The 21,423-nt window shown below is 51.2% G+C and overlaps 1 protein-coding gene across 1 annotated transcript in view; it reads left to right on the top strand.

Moving 5' to 3' along the window:
• MEGF6 (multiple EGF like domains 6) overlaps nt 1–21,423 on the top strand; it is a 73,804-nt gene that overhangs the window by 32,096 nt on the left and 20,285 nt on the right. The window contains exons 5-9 of the mRNA XM_068414393.1: nt 10,527–10,649; nt 16,471–16,596; nt 17,234–17,356; nt 17,743–17,865; nt 19,888–20,025. Of these exons, the coding sequence (XP_068270494.1) occupies nt 10,527–10,649; nt 16,471–16,596; nt 17,234–17,356; nt 17,743–17,865; nt 19,888–20,025 (633 nt within the window). The remainder of the gene's footprint in view (nt 1–10,526; nt 10,650–16,470; nt 16,597–17,233; nt 17,357–17,742; nt 17,866–19,887; nt 20,026–21,423) is intronic.

Here is a 21,423-nt window from a genome sequence, read left to right as displayed (position 1 = left end):
TCCCTGGATTTATTCAGTCCTGGGCTGCTTCGCTAATGCTGCCAGGAAAGGAGCCAATTAACTCTTGTACCCATCTGGGACCTGTCTGACAAGCTCCCTTAATACTGGCACTGGGTCCTGGGATGGTACCAGCGCTCATCTTTATTTGGGTGGTTTGAACTTGAGCCAGTGATCTAGAATTACAAGGGAATATATTTTATACGCTACTAATTCTCATGATTTACCAGTATCAATAACACACAGTAGACTTAGGTGCTTGTAGAGTTTCTGTGTTGTTGACTATGGATGGTTATACTGGTAAGCATCAGCCTCTCAAGCAATTCTGTACTTGTGATTTTCCCTTTAGGGGAAGAGCTGTCTGCAGAGTGGTTTGGGGACATGGCGAGTTGAGTTTTTTACAGGAAACAACCAGGTTGGTTGACCTGTGTCTATGCAGGGATGAATTAACTCCAGGACTTAACACACTGTTGAACTGCAAAGTACCGCATTGTCAGCTGTGATTTGTTTGGGTTCTTATGAGGATTTATTAATGCTAAGCCTGAATCGGAATGAAATTCCATGTTACAGGTTCGGTCCAGCTCGGTCCCTGTTTAAAGGACCCTCTGGCTGCTAATGCTCTCCTAGCTAATTCCGCAGGAAGCAGTAACGATTTGCTGCTGATTGTAATGTGTTGCCATACTCAAACTGACTCTTAATACCTAATCAGTTGAAGTAAATTAGGTGACAAGGAAGCTCGAGCTGGCTCAAACCTGGCCAAGCATAACTTATTACATAAGCAGCATTCAGTTTATGTTCAAGCCTGATGTATTTTTGATACATGTGTTACACCACAGAGCCGTTTGGAGAAGTCTGAGCCTCTCATCATTATTTTTTTTTATCAGTCTAAGAAAATATGAGATTGAACAAGTTTGTCACATAATTTGTTGAGCATCAGGGCTGTGCTAGCGTTTGTTTCTGCAGGGCAAGGAGCGAGCGCTCTTTGTCAGGAGCCGCATGTGCCCGGGCAGGAGGAATTTCCAGGTCGTGGAGCCAGAGGAAAAGGGCTCTCTGGTTGTGGAGTCAGGGAGCCTCTTGGAGAGCTGCGCTCGCTGTGATTCATCTGCATTCCAGGCAAGGCTAATTTTGTATAGACAATGTCTTAATAACGTTTCTGAGCTGAGGAAGTCGGTCTGAACCATTTTTCATAGCTCTGTGGCAACGTTCATTCTTGCCTGTCAACACGCCTGGAAACATTTACAGGAGAAGTGTCGACGCTCGCCATTGTCGTGGCTTCAGGGTCGCTGCTCCGAGGGAGCATCCCCAAGGAGCTGATCGGGCCAGCAGTGACGCTGCCAATGTCTGGCACTGTGTTATTTTTAAATGGGTGAATTATTTGGTAGATCTAAAAGTGGCTTCTAGCGGGATGGCAGCACATGGCTGCCCGCGCAGAGGCGAGCTGCGAGGCGATGCAACGGGGCGGTCGGTTCATCGCGGGACTTGGGCAGCGCAGCCGTGATTTCTGGTGCCTCTCAGTAATGCCCCTCCTGCTGCCCCTCTCCTGCCCCCTGTCCTCTCTCCCCAGCGCTGAGCATCTCCTCGGGGACTCTGGCAGAGCAGCGAGAGGAAGGTGCGTGTCAAACAGCCACCGGGCTGAGGCACATCAGCCCTTTGTGCTGATTTTCCTTCTTAAACATCCGCAGCATCTTTCGGAAAGGTTACATTTTTTTCCACAAAGTAACTGACAAATTTTTGGGTCGGATATTTTTGTTAAACTCAAAATATTAATGAGAAGCATGTGGGCTGTTGCAACGGGCGAATGTTAAGATGAGCTGAGGCAGACCCTGAAACGTTAGGAAGCTGCTCTTGCTTGGAGCCATCTACAAAGGGCACTCGTGACTGGAGTCCACCGTCCTCTGGAAACCGCTGCAGCAATAGATTTAAATTGTTATTTTCTCCCTGGATTCAGCTTCTCTCTGTGTTTCAAAATTTTTCATGGAATGCTATTCATTGCAGTCTAAACCACAAGTTTTAATTTGGAATTTTACTACAGCCAAATAATACTGCTAAAACGTCTCAAAGTAGCAGGCCCTGCTCTCCCCCAGCTCAACCCTGCAAGCACATTGTTTCAAAACATTCCAGAAAGTTAAATGAGGTTTTTGAGCTTGCCTCTGGAAAATGCAATGAGCTATTCTTACTTCTTGCTTAATGAAAAAGGTAAAATAAAATTCTAGGCTCCCTCTTACAGGAAACGGTAATGTTACGGTTTTCTTTGGAGTAGTCGCAGTGGCTGTTCCTCGTTTGAGCTTAAATTCGTTGATGAAGATTTCTTTTTTAAATTATTTTAAGAGAAGCCTAGTGAAGGTTTAAGGGGGAGCTCTCTTTCAGGTAGCAGTTAAGGACTTGCAGGGCCCTTGGTTTTTAGTGGAGGAGCTGGATTTTACCAGCCTGCTTCCACCTCCTCACGCTTGGCCCTGGGCTGGCCCCTCGCACAGGTCACTAGCCAGAGAGAGCCCGCGTGGGGGAGATGAGGCTGGGTGCCCAGCAGCCCCCTTCCTCTCGCCCTCCGCCCCCCCAGCAGCTGCACTGAGCTCCCCAGGGGCAAAGCGGTGCCGGGTGCTCTCGGGGTGCTCCGCAGCAGCGGGTGCCAGGGGAGAGCCTGGCCATCGGTGACCACTGGTGACCACTCCCCAGACGTACGTTGGGCAAATACGCGGCTTTATTTTATGGTGAAGGTTCTGCTGGAGCGTCGGCTGCGTCCCCCGGGGCTGTGCGGGCAGATGCCGCAGCAGGTCCTTCGCGTGTGTCCCGGGGGGAGCATCAGGGTCGTGCATCCGTCCGTCTGTCCGCCCCGACGGCAGCCCGGGCGTTTTGCCTCCCCCGGCCCCGGGGCTGCCACCCGCAGCCTGCCCGGGCTCGCTCCGTCTGCGGGGCTTGTCCCGAGGGCTGCGCGGTGCGGGGGCGGCCGGGGCCGGGGCTGGACCGGGGCAGGGGCGCTCCCGGGCCCGGCGCTACCTGCGGGGGCGGCGCGGGGCGGGACGGGACCGCCCGCGGGCAGAGCCGCTCCCCCGCACCGCCCCGCGCAGCTCCGCGCATCCCCCCCGCGCTCGCCGGGCTCTAAACCTTCGCTTTTGGGCTCTTTTGCGGGTTTTTTTCCCCGGCTCCTGCAGCTCGGCACCGTTTCATCTCCGCTGTGCGGTGCCTCTGCCTGGATGCCCGGCGGCTGCCGGCATGGGGCGGTTCTGGGGGCTGCTGTGGTGCCTCGGCTGCCTGGGCGGCATCCCGGGGGCCGCCGGCAACCACTACCCCTACCCCTACCCCTACCTCTGGAGAAGCTGCTACCCCTGTCACCTGGGGCGCGCGGGGTACGGAGCTGGCCACGCCGAGCTGAGGCCAGGTACGTCGGGGGGTCTGTGGGGCTGCCAGGGGCTGGGGGGGGGGTCTGCCAGGGGCTGGGGGGGGTCTGCCAGGGACTGGGGGGGGCTGCCAGGGACTGGGAGGGTCTGCCAGGGACTGGGGGGCTCTGCCAGGGACTGGGGGTCTGCCAGGGGCTGGGGGGGGTCTGTCAGGGGCTGGGGGGGTCTGTCAGGGGCTGGGGGGGTCTGCCAGGGACTGGGGTGGGCTGCCAGGGGCTGGGGGGCTGCCAGGGGCTGGGGGGCTGCCAGGGGCTGGGGGGCTGCCAGGGGCTCTCTCCTCCGCTGCCGGCTGCCCAGCCAGCCCGAGAGCTTTCACTCCTGCTGTGGAGGCAAACAGCTGAGCTCGAGGTGGGAGTCGCAGGCTGGCAGCAATGAAGGGCACAGGCTGGTGACCTGGCTGTGTACCTGCCTGTATTTGTACCGTCGCGTCGCGCTGTTACAGGCACAGTCTGCCTTTGGCGGATTTGTTGTTCTGAAAAGTCCCTTCTGGCAGAGGGGGAAAGAAACCAGAGTTTCTTGCCATCAGTTGCTGTGCAGCTATGTGGTTTGGTTAAAGATAGCTATGGTGCAATATTCCTTTAAAAAACAAATATATGCATTTTGTTAGGGTGTGCTGATTAGTTTTTTCCTCAGTTCTACAGGATCTCACCCTGGTCCAGGGCAATAAATGAAAGATGATACTGTTTTATCAGGAAAAAAAACTGCCCTTCTCTCTGCAAGACTACCTGAGTTTGTCTGGGTTGTGTGAGTGTGGTATGGTGGAGTCTTGCACAGGGTAGAGCCCAGTATTGCTCAGTGTCATTTTATGTGTAAGGGGGATCCTCTGGCAGCAGTGATCAGAGTCAGGAGCTGGGCAGTACCTGGGCTGTAGCAGGTAGATGCAGTCAGAGGAGCCATCACCTCTCTGCGCCGAGATGTTCACACTTAGCAATGTCTGTTAGAAGCAAACTCCCAACAACGGCGTCTCAAGCCCGTTGCTGTGCGGATAGCGATTGGGCAGCCTGAGTTTTCCACGGAGCAGGTGGAGGGGATGAAGTCGCTCCTTGCTCCTGCTGCACACGTGCAGCGTGTTCCGCCGATGGTACCCCAGCACTTACCATCCCTTCAGAAAGTCAGAAGCATTAACAGACAGTCTCTGCTAACAGCAGATGGGGATCCCAGTATACCCAGAGGTAAACGATCAACTTCAGTGGTTCCATTTCCCAACCACTAAGGAGCAAATACACAATTCTTCCCTGTCATCGATAGGTTTCCTTTGGTTTGTTTGTTGTATGAGACTTGTACTTACTTTCTGCTGCACGGGGTCAGGCACTGCAAGGAGGCAATAAATACTTTTTTGCTGCTTTGCAATGGCTCTTGTTGAACATTTATGTGCACTGGCTTGTGTGTGAGGGTAGGTGGGGAGGCTGGGGAGGTGTAAGCTCTGCGAGCACACCACACACCTCTTCCTTCCTCTGTGTGTTCGGCTGACTTAGCGGCAGATAAAGTTTGAGGTTGCCTGAAGATTTAGGAAATAATGGAGAATATGTGAAGGTCACTAAAGACTTTGGATGCTTGTCAGTAATGTAGACATCAAGGAATGCATTATCTCATGATGAGATAATCCTACTAAATAAATGCCCTAAGCAGTTGATGATTATAAAAGTGATATCAGTATATTTGTGAGATGGGCCAGACATTTGGAAATGGGGTGAGCTGCTGTTTTGTTATTTATAGATCAGATGTTTGTCTCAAACTCAGTTCTTGCTGTCTGCATCCAACTACATTAGCTCATATGACTTCTCCAAGACAAGCTATATATGTCTTTCTTCCAAGAAATTACATCTAATATTCTTACATGGTTTATAAAGAAGTAGGTGCAGATTACAAACCAGAACAAACCCAGTTCAGCCCACCACAGCCTTCAGGCCCACCCCACTGAGAGCAACAAAAAAAAAAAACCCCAAGAAAAAATACCCTTCTCTCTTTCCATCTCTGCAAACAAGTGCATTTTTGACATGTTGCAGCATGAAATACCTTTCCTCTGAATGGTACCTTTGACAGACCCAGCAGACGGAGGGGTGAAGGCTGACTCGGGTAAACACCTTCGCTCTCTCCTCCGGCAGGACGAGCCTTTTCTGTGCGAGTCGCTGACGTGCACTAGCAGAGCGCTGGGCTTTTGGCCTCGAATCTCCCAGGAGCGCTCGGAGCTGCTGTATTATCCCACAGGTGCTGTCTGGACCTTGCTCTGCGGGTGTTCCAACACAGGGAACTTAATTTTTGGCTTTGGGTGCAATGAGGTGTTCAGGAGGCATGGTGGCGAGGTGCTGGGGGGGAGTTCCCTGAGGACATGCCCCCCTGTTCGGCAGTCCCTCACCCCCAGCACACAGGTGGATACCCCAAGGTTTGGGGGAGCGGTGGGGCGGCAGGAGCTGGGGGGTGGGAGGCTGGCGTCACGCCTGCAGATGGCACGGCAGAGGAGATGATCATAGACATGGTACTTGTCCTAAACTTGATATTCCTGTGGGTTTGGTTGATGATCTTTCCTTCGCTGCTCGAGCTTCCCTCCGATCGGTAGTAGCAGACGTTCTCTTCATTGCCTGATTTTTAGGGCACCACGCGCTGGTTTACTGGAAGCGTGTTCCCATTTTCCAGTGCCGGCAGCGCAGGCGTCTGCGCAGACGCGTTTCCTTCGTCAGGCAGCTGCGAAAGCAACACCAGCACACCCCGCTGCTGCGTGCTTCACCGGCACGGTTATTGTGTGACTGGAGAATGGTGTTCTGCGTAACAGCGGTGTACGGTTCACTGAGGTCTGGAGCGCCTTCAGATGATTCTGTGTGCAAACAGCGCTCAGCGGGACCCTCACGCTGGTGCAGAGGGGCTAATTGCCGTGCTATGGATTATGCCCTGCTGCAGCCAACCTTTACAGGAGGGTCACTGTGCTCTGCTGCGGACTTGCATTGAATCGTCACGGTGAAGCAGACCTGGTACCTTGATGTTCTCTCTGTGATCTCTAAAGTATGTCAGAAAACAGCACGGAGCACAGCGGGTCACTTTTGTTTGATTAGATGGTTTCCATTAGCTCCTTGAACAGCGACCTGCATCACCATCGGTTGGTACCGTTGCCAGGTACGTGTCAGTGTTCGCCTCGGTGCGGTTACCTTCCGTGGCACGGCGCGGGGACTGAGCCGACGTGCCTCTGCACAGGTCCCTCTTCTATCCAAAATGCCATCCTGCCCAGAGAAGTGGGGTAAAACAAAGCTACGAAAGAAGGTTTGAGAGGGTGAGCGGAGCAGCAATGTCAAGAGCAGGCTGCCTGCTTGTTGTTACGTGCACCTCTGTTCCACTCTGAGTAATGCCTAATTATCGGCACCATCCAGAGACAGAAATGTGAGCACAAAGGAGAGCTGAGCGACTCTCCCAGCTGCTGCGCTCGAAGGCGAAGAAAGGTGAGCTGAGGACAAAGCAAGCGACTGAGGCAACACAGCTCCCTGATGCATTTTCACTTCCTCAGATTATTGTAAAACCAGCGCGTCTGCTCCTGAAGTGCCTTTGGGAACTGCTGCTGGGGAGGATGGCCCAGGCAGTGCGGGAAAGCTACGGGCATCTCCCGTCTGCGTAGGAGAGGCTGCAGCGGAGGGGACGCCAGCCCCAGTAACCCTCTGGAGCTCCTTAAGAGCCTTCAAGGCTTTCCCAAATGCCTGTTTTACAACGAGATGAAAACTGAGGGTGTGGAGGCATTTTGACACCCGGAATGACCTTTCTTCTTTCCTCACGTGAGTCACTCGGATTCCAAGCCGAGAGCAGCCCGGGGCAGGTTTTTCCTTCTAGCACATCCCAAACCCGAGTTTCTAAGCCGTGTCTGCAGCGCTGGGCAGCAGCGGTGCCGCTGTGCTCCTCACCCAGGAGCGGTCGGCTCCGGCCCTCCAGCGTGCCGCTCTGCTCATGCGTCTCCTTCCAGTCTCTTCGTTCTTTAAAATTGCTGAATTAGCTTCAACAAGCTGGTACTGAAAAGATAAAGTCGCTAAATCCCACGCATGCTCATCTTGATGGATTTTAATTAACCTTTTCTCTGCAGCCCTGCTCTGTAATCCAGGCTAATTGCCGCAGGGATTAAAGCCTGGCACTGCTGTTTGGCCAGGCAGAGCGAACCTCAGCAGCGTATCTGCTGCCTGTGCTTCCAGCTGGGATCCATCTCCTCCTCCTCAGCCTTTCGGAGGAGATAAACTGCCTCTGTAGCAAATATTTAGTAACTTGCAGAGCTGCTGTTGCCACTTTCTTTCCTCTGACACGAAGCTCTTGTTGGAGATAAATCAGAGTACGTCTTCTCGCAGGACCTGTGCGTGGTCAGGGAGTGCGCTTAACCAAAGTCATCTCCTGGCAGCATCCTCCTTTTCTTGGTCTTGTGTTCCTCTTCCGTACATTCGATTACAGCATTTCCCCTCTTGGTCCACGTAATCGGTACCTGAGGTCCGATGGATTGTTTCTGTTCGGGGAAGAGGCTGATGAGAGCATCAGCTGTTTCTTGGGTGAGCCCCGTGTCCTTGCAGATGAGGACATGAGCTCCGGTTTCCTCACCCAGCAGAGGAGTTTCCCTACCCAATAAGCCAAGTCCCACTCCCAGGCTCTTGCTGCGTTTGGTTTTTGTGCCTGCCGTGGTGGGCTTCAGCCGGCACCTGCTGCCCTGTCCACGCAGGCACAGCGGAGCACGAGGCGCGCTCCATCCTGGCGTGGCTCTGGGTTGCTCGGTGTCAGCTGCCCTCCTCGGAAGAGAAGCCTGTATGCTTCTAATTTTCTTTCTTTGGTATATTAATTTCAACCAGATTTTGTCAGCTCTCCAATAGGAAAATAACCTCGGTGTGCCACAAACCGCATCTCGCAAAGCGTCACGTAGATTTTCAGGTCTTTTACTGCCAAGACGTGCACCGAGGGCAACGAGCCCCATCACAGCGATGCTCAGTCCTGGCCCTGGGAGGCAGCTCCTGCTGCTTCATGGTTTGTGTTCCTGGGCAAACCACTCGCAGCCCTGTGCCCACCTGGGCAGGTCGGAGCTGTCGCTGCCTGGGGTGGCCAGTAGACCTGCCCCATCCCCAGACCAGCGTGTCGCCCTTCCTCCATCACGGGCTCCACCGGGCACCGCAGCTCTTCCCCCCTTCCCCGCTCCATGCTGCGGTGTGTGTCCAGGGGGCGGGAGGGCATCCCGGGCTGTGGGACGGACCCTGGGGCGGGCATGGCCAGGCAAGGGCCGCCCAGAGCTGGACCAGTTCCCATTCCCCAGCTGTGGGGTGGGGACAGCCCTCTGTCATTACAGAGATTTAGAGGGTGAAAAATACAAAGGGAGAAGAAGAGATATTTAGAGAGGAGATGTATAATTACTGAGAATGAGTAATGGGGTGAAAGCAAGAAGTTTATTCAACACATCGCTAACTTTTTTGGATGGTAAATGCTCTGTGGCTTCAGATTAGAGTTGAAGGGAAGCAGTGGAATAGTCATTTAAATTCAGACCAGAAAACTTCGTTACTCTGTATAAAATCTACTCTATCTTCTATAGAGCCAATTCTGTGTATTAACAGCTGATTCTGCCCGTAGAGATGGGAAAAAAAGGAAAAATAGCCACAATGCACAGTATGAAACGTGGCACGGCTCTGCCCACTTCACGGGCGGTGGGCGCAGCCGGGGCTCTGCACCATCCAAACTGGGTAAAGCCTTCGCAGATGAAAATGATTTGATTTGAGCTCGGTTGCTCTGACAGGCATCTCAGATTCATGCCTCAGCATTATTTTCCCCCCCGCTCCCAAAAAGCTGGTTTAGATTTGGGTTGCTCTTCGCAGAGCATCACTTGAAGATTATGTTTCACCTCAAAAATCTATTCATTTTCCTTTCTTTAAAAATTAAGTGTCTTGGAAAAAAACAGGAAGAAAATACTAAAACCTTCCAAAATGCCCAGAGGAGGAATCTGCAGTCTGCTGAATGAGCACAGGCTCAGAAATCCTCCTTTTCTGCTCGGCTAATGAAGGCAACGGCTGCTCCGGGGAGCTCTGACGAAGGAGCCTTGTGTGGCCACTGCAGCAGGACAGCAGGAGTCCAGAGTGGGGGTTCACTGGACATCGCTAGGACAGAAAGGGCAGAGAGCAGTTTTCCTGTGCTCTGATCCTTAGGTTTTAACTTTGTAAGCAGTGAGAAGCCTTCTAATTGAAAGTATTCTGAGAAAACAAACATTTTTTATGATTACTGTCACGCCACATTGCTGGTTGGCTTTTTTTAGCGTGAACATCATCTGGTTCCTCCATCTGACTGGAGATCCTTGACCCGTCCCAGTCTGTGAGGTAGCGTACGTGCCCACACACCCCCCAGCAGCAGGAGTTAAGGAACTGTGCAGCTATAGCCACAGACATCCCTGTGCTTTCTAATTACAGCCACATGAAGGAGTCTTGTGTCTCAGGAACTTGAAATTGCCTTTGACAAGCTTCTGATATGCATCTGAGTTAGCACCATGTAGCTGGGCGCTTCAGACATTTTTACATTTCTTCTCAGTTCTGGGAGTTATTCCCGGCGCTTAAAGGCGATTTAAGGTCTGTGAAACAGGAATGACTCTCCCTGTCTGTAGCACACTGCCGGCTGCCTCCCTGGTTTTGAAGCTTTGATAATAAAGCGTAACAGGATTTTTTTACCAAGAGCTCATGGGCTAGTTCCCACTTCAGCTCTTGAAAGATTGCTCAGCACTTGGCAGAAGGTTTTTCTGGCTCAGAGGCTGCCTGTTGTTCGGGGGCCCGTAGTTTTACCCAGAGAAATGGCCTTGCACCGTTTTGCTGGCCAGGTGGGTTCCTTGTTGCTGGAACGGCTGCCGCGGTTCTCCTGGGCTTGCTCCAGCCGTGGAGCTGCGAGGAGAGGGCTGGGGAGCTGTGGTCAGAGTCCCACCGTTTGTGGTCTGCCTTTTGTATTTGGGGGTCCAGTTGGACTGCATCATGTTCTTAACTCTTGTGTAATTGTGAACAAGTCCTTGCTAATTGTACAATTGATCCATGAAATGGCAGTCTTGTTCCCTCTACATTCATTCCTCAAATCTGGACTCAGTTAGCAGAAGATAAATAATCCTGACTTCAGATACCATCATGCCCACTTCTCTGAATTTTTTTCCACTCTTTTCTTTTGCAGATGTTGATGAGTGCCAGGTCCACAATGGGGGCTGCCAGCACAGATGTGTGAACACGCTTGGATCTTACTATTGTGAATGCAAGCCAGGCTTTCGCCTGCACACAGATGGCAGGACCTGCATTGGTATGTCAGAGTTTTAAATTTCTTGAGAATCTCTAATTCTTGAGAGCCCTTTTCCTCCCTGTAAGTGCGTGGCATTGTACACAGAGTGCTTACCCACTCCCATCCGTCCTCTGGGCAGGGAGTCTGAGGTGATGGTGATGGGTGGCCTGTGCCTTTGTTTCTCAGGATCCTGATTGCCTTCCCTAACATGTTTCTGTTACTGGGTTCATAATGTTTGCTGTTCTTCAGCGTGGACACGTATGATTTTGGCTTCTTTGCCGTTCCATAGTTTATTCTGGTTCAGGAGAAGTAACTCGCAGTGCTTTGGTGCTTCTGCTTTTGATACAGGGTGTATCAGATATGGCATTTTCAGAACAAATACTTAAAGTAGATTATGGCAAGGTTCAAGGCAGTCTGCATTTCTGCCTCAGCCACTTCCCTAGTCTGCATGAGTGTGACAGTGAAAACAAGCAGGGCAGCATGTGGAGCTGCGGCCACAATAACCTCAAAACCCTCTTCCCTGAGATGTTGGTCGTGTGTCCGCTTGGATGGTGTGTGCCCAGACATTGCAATTCAGATGCCAGGTCTGGCTTGCAGCTGATTTCTGGGCCAATTTCTTGAAATATTGTTGTTTGCCTGCCCCAAACTAGAGGCTCAGAGTCACCGGGGTGGAGCTTGGAGCCTGCCTTCCAGCATCTGCTGCTGCTGTTGTTTTTATTAAACCGCTTTTCCCCCACAGCTTTATTTGACACATTTTTCCATTTTTTGAGGGATATTTTCATACAAGTGGAAAGAATTCCTGTGCGATGGTATTACAGATTCCTGGGCGATGGTATTACAAAGGCCATTTGCTGTTTCTTCTCAGATTATAGTCACGTTTGGGAGTTTGCTAAAAACACTGTGTGAGCCTGTGCGTTCCAGTTGGGACTGGGGAGGTGAGCACTGCTCTAGAACTGAACACGTAACCTCGTGTTCGTGGCTATGCATGTAGGTGTGTATGTGGGCTGTCATCTAATGATTGTCTTTATAATCTGTAGTTGTCTCTGTGTGATATAGAGCGGTTCTGCCACCAGCTGTTGGGGAGCTCTGGTGTTCTCAGCAGGGTCAGCCCCAGGAGGTGGAACGATTTCCAGAGGAAGTACCAAAGGGATCGCTGTAGGGAGGAATCTCTTGTTTAAAAGCAGTTTCCATCCTTTGCTCTCGTTCCCCAGCCGTACCTGCTCGCGTGGCTGCGGCGTACAGGGGCTCGGGGCTCCCCTGCTCCTCGCTGCCTGCGCTGAGCGCCGCAAACCTGCTTCGCATTAAACTTCTGAGCAAGAATTTGCCATAATGTGCGCAGTGTTGGAATGCATCTGCCAAAATTAGGGGGTCTTTATTCCTGAAACCTGATCTGCTCCAGGAGTAACTCGGGCAGTCTCTGGAAGCCCTGGGGAGCGGAGCTGGCAGGATCTGCTGTTAGTTCAGCGGTGCCCGTAGCCCTGTGAGCCACACAGGACACGGGAAAGTAGATGTAGACCAGGCAGGGCGAGTAGAAACTCTCACTGCATAATTGTCCAACACTGTTTCTAAAATAACAACAGAGCAGACCTAAAAATCTGTCTTTCTCGCTTCAGGACTGGTGGCTTTTGTTCTTTACACTTTTGTGACAGAAATGTGCATATACCTGTGTATATCTCATGCCTTCCTGATAGCTCTGTTGCCAGTTGTGTAGAGGGGTGGAAGTAAACTTATTTTTCCTGTAAAAGCTCAGAAAAGAGCATGGACTTAGAGGTTACTCCTCTTCTACCCAGCAATGAACTGCTTTATAGTTGTTGCCTTGGTTGGTACCTCCGAGGAGATGGGTTGTGGCGCATGGCAAAGCTGGAGCTGTAGCACGGTGCTGCGGGTCAAAGCAGGTGTGTTTGTCTGGGCCAGTAACCCGCGTCCCAAGGAACGGAGCAGAGACATGGCAGTGCCTGGCAGCTGCTTCCACACTGCTCTGCCCTTGGGGGCCAGGGAAGTGGCTGCTGGTGATGGGAGCCAGGGCTGCGGGGAGGCTCGCAGCTCAGAGCTGGGTCAGGATGGAGAGCGGCTTTAGGAAGCTGCTGGCAGCCCCGATGAGCAGCAGCGCAGGCCAGAAAGCATTTTGGAGACAGACGACTATTGCCGTGAAGTTTCTGGTTAAGGTCTGTGAAACCACAGATCTAATTCTTTAAATGTTTTCCGATCCCCACAAAGCCCACGAAGGCTTCAGTTAATGGGCAGCTCCAGAATTCCCCCGCGAAGGCTGGGGGCTGTTAGCCCTGGGCTGCAGGACTGGGCGAGGAGCTCAGCTCTGCGGGGGGACTCAGGGTGATGGGTCCTTTCCCACCTCCTGGCTGAACTATTAGTCCAAGCTTGCGATGGAAAGTCAAAGCCTATTTTATTCCCGAAGATGTCAAAGAATTGGAAAACAGATAAAATTTTTCTTCGAGGGTGTTGGTACCTTTTACAGCATAAGCAGAGCCTGGCTCTGTGCACAGTCCAACAGGGGATTCTTAAGTCTCATCTTTGACATGGCCTGGAGAACCAAGGGCAGTCGATGACAGCAGACTCCTTGTGTCTCTGTCCTTCACCAGAGCTACGTCTGCCCCATCATCACCGTGGGAGCAAGGGGCTCCAACAGCCTCGCTCTCCTGGGTTAATTGGTACCTGGAGCTGCTCTGATGGCCGTGGCTCAGGAGAGCACAAAACCCACTGAAAGCCACCTTCCCGTGTCCTGCTCTGTGCCTCGCAGCGACTCTCAGCCACTGCTGGTGCTTTGGGTGATCTGGAGCTCAGTTGTGCAAGATTCTTTTGTTGCGTCTTTGTTGGTCAAATATAGCAAGTCACTGATGATTTTAATACAGAAGGGAGGGAGAAAAAGAGCAGGCGTTTCTATTGAAAGTGAAACAGAGCAGAGAGTCATTGGACGTCCTGAAATTACCTCTTTCTTTATCAGAACCACATGGGCGGGAGGCAGGAAGCTGACATCTTCAGGTCCTTCTCCACTGTTTCAGCAGAGGGATGAACTCCAGTCCAAGGCAAAGCAGTTAATCGGAGCCAATTGCTTTTGTTGGCCTGCGGAGCGGAGAGATGGTCTGTGTTAACACACAACATGTTTCTGGAAATTGTCTGAGGTTAGACTAAATCAGTTTGGGATTACATGATGTATCCCTATTTATATTAAGAGAACTCCGAATGAAGAAATCTCGAATATAGCAGCGATTTGTACAGGGAACAGAAGGACTGTGCCATAAAGGTTTGTGTGGGCTTGAAGTGTGTGCCCAGTGGGTAACGGTCCGTGTGTACTGGGCAGAGGTTTTCAGTTTGCATGTGTTGTACAGACAACTGGCACGTGTTAGAAAATGTGACCTTTTCTTTGTTTGGTGGCACATTTCTCAGCATCGATGGTTTTGTGTGACGCTGCAAAAGGGAATGACGTGCTCGATCCTAGTTACAGCTGCTCACGGTGACTTTTAAAGCATTGGCTCACTGCTTCTGGTGGCAAGTTACTGGGATCTGAAGGAAGGGTGGTACAGGTGGGAAAGAGGAGAAGTCAGAGCAGAGGAGCCCGAGTCGAACAAGGGAAGTGCTGTCACCACCTCGCCACGGTGCGAGGGATACGCTGCGGGTTCATGAGGCAGCTCAATGCACACACACCTCCAGCGCTGCTTCCCACGTGCAACCAGTAGTAACAACATCCTTTTCATCCCTTTTCATCCCTTTCCCAGGCCCGAGAGGGTCAGAATCCAGGAGCTAGGATCTTTCAGCAGCACTGCACTCCCTTCGGGCAGAGGAGGTGGAAGTAACCTCCCTCTTGCAGAGGATGAAATGTCATCTGTGGAAAATCTGTCTGAGCTTTAATTATAAAAATCTGTGATGTACAAGAGGACACTGCATTTGGCAACGTTGTCACAGAAATGTTAAGCTAGGAAAAGCATCTGGGAATGGAAATATTTTTAGAGTGGTTCTGTAAACAGAAAAAAAAAGAGCAGTAATTAAAACAAGGCCAGCAGTGAGGTCTGCTGGCTGCTGGTCTGCGAGAAGCCAGCTAAGGCGACCCGGAATTAGAAGGCCCTTGCTTTGATGGAAAGACACCCAAAGCAATTGTAACGTTTCATTTGATTTGTCTTATTATTCCTGATTCTTAAATTGAATTAGCTCTTATCTTAGCAGAGCAGCGGTGCCGCACGAGCCCCCCTGGCAGGCAGGGCACAGCGGGTGGCTCTGCGCCACGGGACGCGATTGCTTTGCCTGTCACATCGCGCGAGTGCCACATAGCCAGCGGTGCCAGCCGCTCCTGCCCCATGCAGCAGGGTCTTGGCGGGGAAGGACTTCTGGTTCCCATTACCCGTTGTGGTCTGGCACGTACCCGCGGTGGCTGGGACACCAGCGTGCGCCGGCCCCTTCGGCATCGCGTGCGATCGCAGGATGGGGAGGCTCAGATGGGGTTGTTAGTCCTGAAGAGTACGCTTGCTAGCAAATAAGCTGTACTGAAATAAACACAAGAGGAAGGAAAATGCTCTGCGAGACCCCCACGTTCTCGCTGCTTCACCTTTTATGTTCCGTTAGCAGTTTGCAAACGGCGTCGGTTAAGATCTGCATAAGCGATTCCGGCACTTGGTTGTGCTTAAAGACCTTGGCCAAGGAGCCTCGTTGGCACAGCAACGCGTGTCCTCTCAGCTGGTGTCCGCACCCTCCTCGAGCTGCTTGGGATGGCCACGCGTTGCCACGAGTGTTGAGTGTCTGAAGCTCCCGCTGCCTTTCAAGGAATGATTTTTGCCAGTGCAAAACCCCATCCTGACCCACCTGCCGCTGGCTGTTGGGTGGGTATCGTGCCTCAGCGCGACCCAGAGAGACACGGGGATCTTCTTCTGTGTAGAAATAATCCTTTTGGAAAGCCTGGTGTATCCAGCCTTACAGCATTTCTGCCTGCTTGAATTTTGTATGATAAAACAGAACGTGGACTTTAGTTTTTTCCACTCTGAAAAGTTGTCTTTTAGAGGTATGCAAGGAGGGCAGTTATTTAGACTGAAAATCTGTACAAATAACTGCGTACTGGGAGGTTATTTTAGACGTAAGATGTGTTGGCTTGTTAGACATTAGCCCAGTGCTTTTCCCATATGAAGGAATGTTTTGGCAGGCATTAGAATTGTTTTACTTTTAAAAAAACCCCACACTCCAAGAAGAACAAGCACATTATTTATGGGTATTTTTGAATGCATGTTATTAAACACTTTAATATATCAGAATATTTTTAAATGACCACCCATCGCTGCTAAAGCTTGAGTACTGTAACTCTGACCCATAACTTTTCAGGAACGTTGAGTATTTCTGTTGTTTCCTTCCAAATGAATTAAAGGAAACAATGTCAGCACAACTAACATAAACGGATAGTTCTTGCTCCAGCCATATGTTCTGTATGGCAATACTTCAACCCTATTAAGTCACTTTTATTCCCCCAACTGTTGTTTAGTTAATTAGAGGCATGCGAAGGGAAGTTAGCTTTTAAAAGTTTGAAATGAGAGAGCTCCTCAGCTCGGAGTCAAGGCATACTTTTTGCAGGGGAACTGTTTGCAGAAAAAATCTTATTATACAGTTTTGCCTTTTGTTTTCCTCCTGTGCCAAATATTTGTTTTTCACTAATATACAAGACAGACTTAATCAAATTACTTTCAGTACTTTACCTATAGAAAATACCCTTTTGACTGCCCGGCATGCCCCAACGTTAAATTCTCATTCCTCTGTGTAAGTGTGTGTGCACTTTGCGCTGGCCCCGTGCAAGAGACTCGTCCGGGTGCCGCGAGTTCTGTGATGGACGCTCTGTCCCTTTGCCCCGCAGCCGTGAACACGTGTGCCCTGAACAACGGCGGCTGCGAACACGACTGCGTGCAGGTGACGCTGGCGCAGCACCGGTGCCAGTGCCGGCACAACTACCAGCTGCGGGAGGACGGCAGGCGCTGCGTCCGTGAGTCCCCCCGCGCGCGCACGGGGTCTGGGGAGGCTGAGCTTCGCTTTGGGCTTTTCCTCAGGGGCAGCTGAGAGTTGTGGGGGAACGGGGAGCTTGGATGCTCAGGAGGGAGAGGAGCTGAAGGAGATACAGAGCAGAAGTTTGACCTTCTCATTCATAGCGTTGGCATTCAAGAAGTAGGAGGAGGGAAGTCTTTAGCTGTGAAGTTGCTAAGGGAAAAGGAATAACTGGGGTATTAAAAGTGCACCAGTCAGTAGGGTTTTGTAGCATCTGTCAGGTCCTGGAGCAGGTCAGACGTTGGCACGGCTCTTGATAGAAGCACTTGAAGCAAGTTTGCCCAGTGCTTGTCTGTCACCTCTGTAGAGGGACATGCCCGTGCCCAGCTTCAGCTGGAAAGGTTTTACTCAGATTAGTGCCTGCCTTTTGCAGGGTCTCACACCATGTAAATCCTCCTGCCTGGATGAGGCAGTAAAAGAGCAGCAGCAGAGATTTTCTGTCTGGTGGAGAATGGTCTTTCGTGGATTGCAGACTTTTTTGCCAGGCATAACTGCGTGGTGCTCTGTTCTCCCATAAGCCTAACGCCAGTAAGAGCCAGGATTAGAATGAAATCAGCCTGTTCTGCTCTGACCCGCAGTGAGGAACCCCTGCGCCGACAGGAACGGGGGCTGCATGCACCAGTGCCACAACCACCGTGGAGCAGCCCGCTGCGAGTGCCGCCCCGGGTACCGGCTGGCGCCCGACAGCAGGGCCTGTGAAGGTGAGCTCCCTACAGCAGAGCTTTCACGGGGATAAACGGTGTCTCGCGGGGTGAAGTAGTGCTCAGTCTTGATAACTAACTACCAGCGGTTGTGAATATAACAGAGGGATGCACAAGCCTTCCAGGGGGGTGGCATGGGAGCACTCGGTTGACATCTGTCCCAGAGCCCTGCTCGAGTTGTCTGGAACAACACTCACATTTCACGTGATCAGATTTTCCAGGAAGCTTTACAGTAATTCTGAACTCTTAACTCCGTTTCTTTGTCAGTCTGGACCCCAGGGAAGAATTTGGGGTGTGAGAAACTGGTCAAAAGATAGTAACAATTGTCCCTTTGAAAGACTCTCTGGCTCAGCCTGCTTTGCTTATTGGTTGCTCATCTCCTGCAGACGTGAATGAGTGTCAGACTGGACTCGCCATGTGTGCACACCAGTGTCTCAACACTCGCGGCTCCTTCAAGTGCACCTGTAACCCGGGCTACGAGCTGGGGGCAGACGGCAAGCAATGCTACCGTGAGTACCGCCCCAGACCCCATCTCAGGCGGGGACAGGAGGTGGGTTTGCTTCTGCAGGCAAGAGTTTGTGCACTGTGAACTGATGGGGCCGAGTTACAGCAATCTTTTTTGAAGAATTTCACAAGCAGGTTTGGGGATTTTTACTCCCCCACTAAGATGAAAAGTTTGTGTGATCTCTAAAGCTACCACAAAGCTACTTTTGCTGGTTTAGGCAATTTATTTGGAGCCATTTGGCTCCAAACAGGCCAAGTTCTGCTCTTGGGGACTTTGTTGGATGACTTCAGTCAGCTGCAGATGTGTAACTGAAGAAGGAATTGAGCTAGTGATCACATCTGCTCCCATCAAGAAAAGAAATAAACACTATTATGGAGGAATGAGCCAGATTGTCCATACATCTTTGTTCTGCTAATACACATCAGCAGGGATAGCCTGAAGCAGAGCTGTCAGCATTTAGCACTAGAAACCCTTGTAGATGAAAGCCACCCTGGCAGTCCCAGTGCCAGCAGCTGGTGTTACTGGAAGCTGTGATGCTCCACCTGTGCAGCTCTCACTGGGAGCCTGCCAAGGGCATGAGGGTAAGGCTCTGAGACCATCAACGGGTCTTGAAAGGCACGAAACAGAGCAATGTGAGGAACTAGACTGATGACATGCTATTTGAGAGCCTAAGCATGTACACCCCTTTCTTCCTAGGAACATGGTTTATCTCCTACTGTGTATTCTGTAAAAACCATCCCCCAGCTCAGCTGTGTGTGCAGCTGCATGCCCACCTTCAGCTGCTGGGGCAGCCACGCACAGTAGCCAACAAGGCTTACAGAGGATTGGGTTAGGGATCCTAGCTACCTCCTCACCGAGCGCTGGGAGTGTGCACCAGGGAAGAACTGGCCCACAAAAAGCTTGGGTTTATTGCTGCTCAGGTCTTGGTTTTCCAGGTGAGCCCCTGGTAAGAGGTGCCAGCCCCAGAGGGTCACTTCTGACAGCAGGGACAGTGGCAGCACAAGCCCCACTCCTGTTCTGACGTGGCTCCTCCACTTGCTGTAACTCAGCACCATAACCATTGACAGTGCCTCTACTTTTGTGCCAACTATAGAATTAAGTAGCCTTTTTGTATGAAAAGTGTTTGCTCGCTGCCCCTTCTAGCACATTTCTTTTATGCAAAGCCCTGGCTGATCTTGCATTAACAGGAAAAGGAAAGAGAGAGGGACTACATTAGTGTTGTGAAATCTGGAAGATAGGCTTCCACCACGGCACAGCTTTTGTTTTTAACAAGCACAGGTCCATTGGGGAGCATCAAACTCCCTTTCTTTCATCTTCCTTGGGTCTGAACACACTAAAAACTCAAAAATGTTCTCAAAGGCCAAAATTGTTTTCCTGATGTCCAGGACTGAGTCAAAGCTCCATGGTACAAGTTCCTTTTAGTTTAAGAAAACTTAATTAACTAGACTGAAGTTTACATAAACTTTGCCAAGCTAAGAAGATGTATGGCTGCTATTGATGCTTGCACCTTCCATGTTTGACATGTCAGTAACTCACATTTCTAGCTGTAGGCAGCTGGATGTTGCCATAGTTAGCTGTATTCTGCTGCTCCCATTCCTAGCTGGCATCAGAACAGCTCTGCAGTTACGAGGGCTGAGCCAACTTTCGGTTGGCAGCACATGCTGCAGCTTGTCAGGAATGGGAGCAGTTTTGTCTGCAGTCTGGTTCAGCTCAGAGATTGTCCAGAGCCTGCTCCGCAAGCCTGTCCCTAAGAGGCTACATGGGGTGTTGCCTGGGATCCATCAGTTTATTTTTATACCTCACTTTCCCAGCCCAGCAGTGGCCTCTGTGCAAAGCTATTTTCATCCTTTCCCCACTGCAGATCACTCGGCAGGGCTGCGCACACACAAATGCTCGTGCAAGGAGCTCGGCTGGCAGCTGCTGTGCGGGCACCTGCTTGAGCCCAGCACCGAGGGAAGGCACGGGCCAGTACGTGTACCGATGTGCAGCACAGGCTGTGGGATCCTAACCAGTGTGCCTTTTCCAGGGATAGAAATGGAGATCGTGAACAGCTGTGAAGCCAACAATGGTGGCTGTTCCCACACGTGCCACCACACCAGCTCTGGCCCGGTCTGTACCTGTAACTTTGGCTATCGGCTGGAAGAGGACCAGAAGACGTGCACTGGTAAGGCAAGGGAAAAGGTACATACCTTGTTTTTACAAGCACATCTCAAGTGAGGAGGATCTGTGTGCGTTAGCTACTCTGTGTATATGCACTACAAACAGGCTAGAAACAGATGCAAAGCGAAAGGAGATGAGATATTGCCCTACTTAAAGATATCCTCAGGCCTCCACTCAAGACCTACTTGGACAGCAAATGCTGGCTTCAGAACTAGTTAGTTTGTCCCTGCTGAAACCAATCCAAGGCAGATACGGAGACTCCCATCTCAGATACCTCTAAGCCTATGTCTAGAAGGGACGATGCTCGAAATGTACCATCTTGCCTGTTATGCAAATGAAGCAGCAGTGTAATTTGAGTAAATGAGTGATGTGGATGAGTCACTAGCCACAAGCCAAGTGTAGCTCAGCCCCATTTGGTTCTATAAAGTATGTGTTAACAGGGAGGTAAGGGTGAAATGCACCTCGAGCTCTGTAAATGCTATGAAGTTGAGGCATGCACTTTGTATTGCATTACTCTGAGCCCCTTGCAGCAGGTAGCCCAGTCAGAAGCCCACGGTGGTGCTCACTAGTCAGACCTTTCCTGCACCAGGGTCGGGCTGTGGTTTACTCCTGTGCTCATGATGGGGCTGGGTGGGTGTTTCCATCCTTCAGGCAGCCCAAAGCTGTGAGAACTGCTGGTGCCCTTCCTGCAGGTGAGCTGGAGGGTCTGTGCCTCAGACAGTGCCTCAAGGCACCTAGACCTAAAGACTTCTCTTTCTATAAAACCAGCAACAGGAGGCTGCTAGCAAAGAGTAACAGTGCTGAGTGATGCAAAACTACTTACATATTTCCATGCAGGGCAAGTTGCAGTGTTTGCATGATGCAGGAAATAATTCTTGAATTTCTTTCTTCTTTGTTCAGTATCGCCTTCCTCCTGCAGTCTTCAGGGAGCAGGTCTGTCCAGGACACCTGTGAGGAGCAGACACACTCCTTAGCAGGCTGCCACGGGCACCCACAGGTGCTTGTGTAAAGGGAAGCAATTCCTCTGCCAGAGGAGAGGAGCCCAAAATCCCCGGGCCGTTTGCTTTCCTCCGGGGCTGTCTCCACACAACATCACAACACAGGAGCAAAAACCCCAGGACCTGAACTGAAGTCTGCTCTGAAAGAACATTATTCCTTTGCATACTACGAAGCCCCGTACACTTTCTGTAGCCCAGCAATGCTATTTGTTTCCCACCAGACACCTCCTTGGTCCAGGCTCCTCTGGATGCTTTACAAACCTCCCTACTACACAGGCACTGCAGTAATTCCACTTTGTAGCAGACAAATGGAGTCCCATAAATACTAAGGGCTTGAAATGTAAAGCCCCAGGAGCTCTGCTTTCTCCAGGTTACCTAGATCCATCCTTCAGAGACTTCACTCT

Source organism: Nyctibius grandis, chromosome 17 (assembly GCF_013368605.1).
Source record: "Nyctibius grandis isolate bNycGra1 chromosome 17, bNycGra1.pri, whole genome shotgun sequence".
NCBI classification, from domain to species: Eukaryota; Metazoa; Chordata; class Aves; order Nyctibiiformes; family Nyctibiidae; genus Nyctibius; species Nyctibius grandis.
This window is presented reverse-complemented; position numbering and strand designations above follow the sequence as displayed.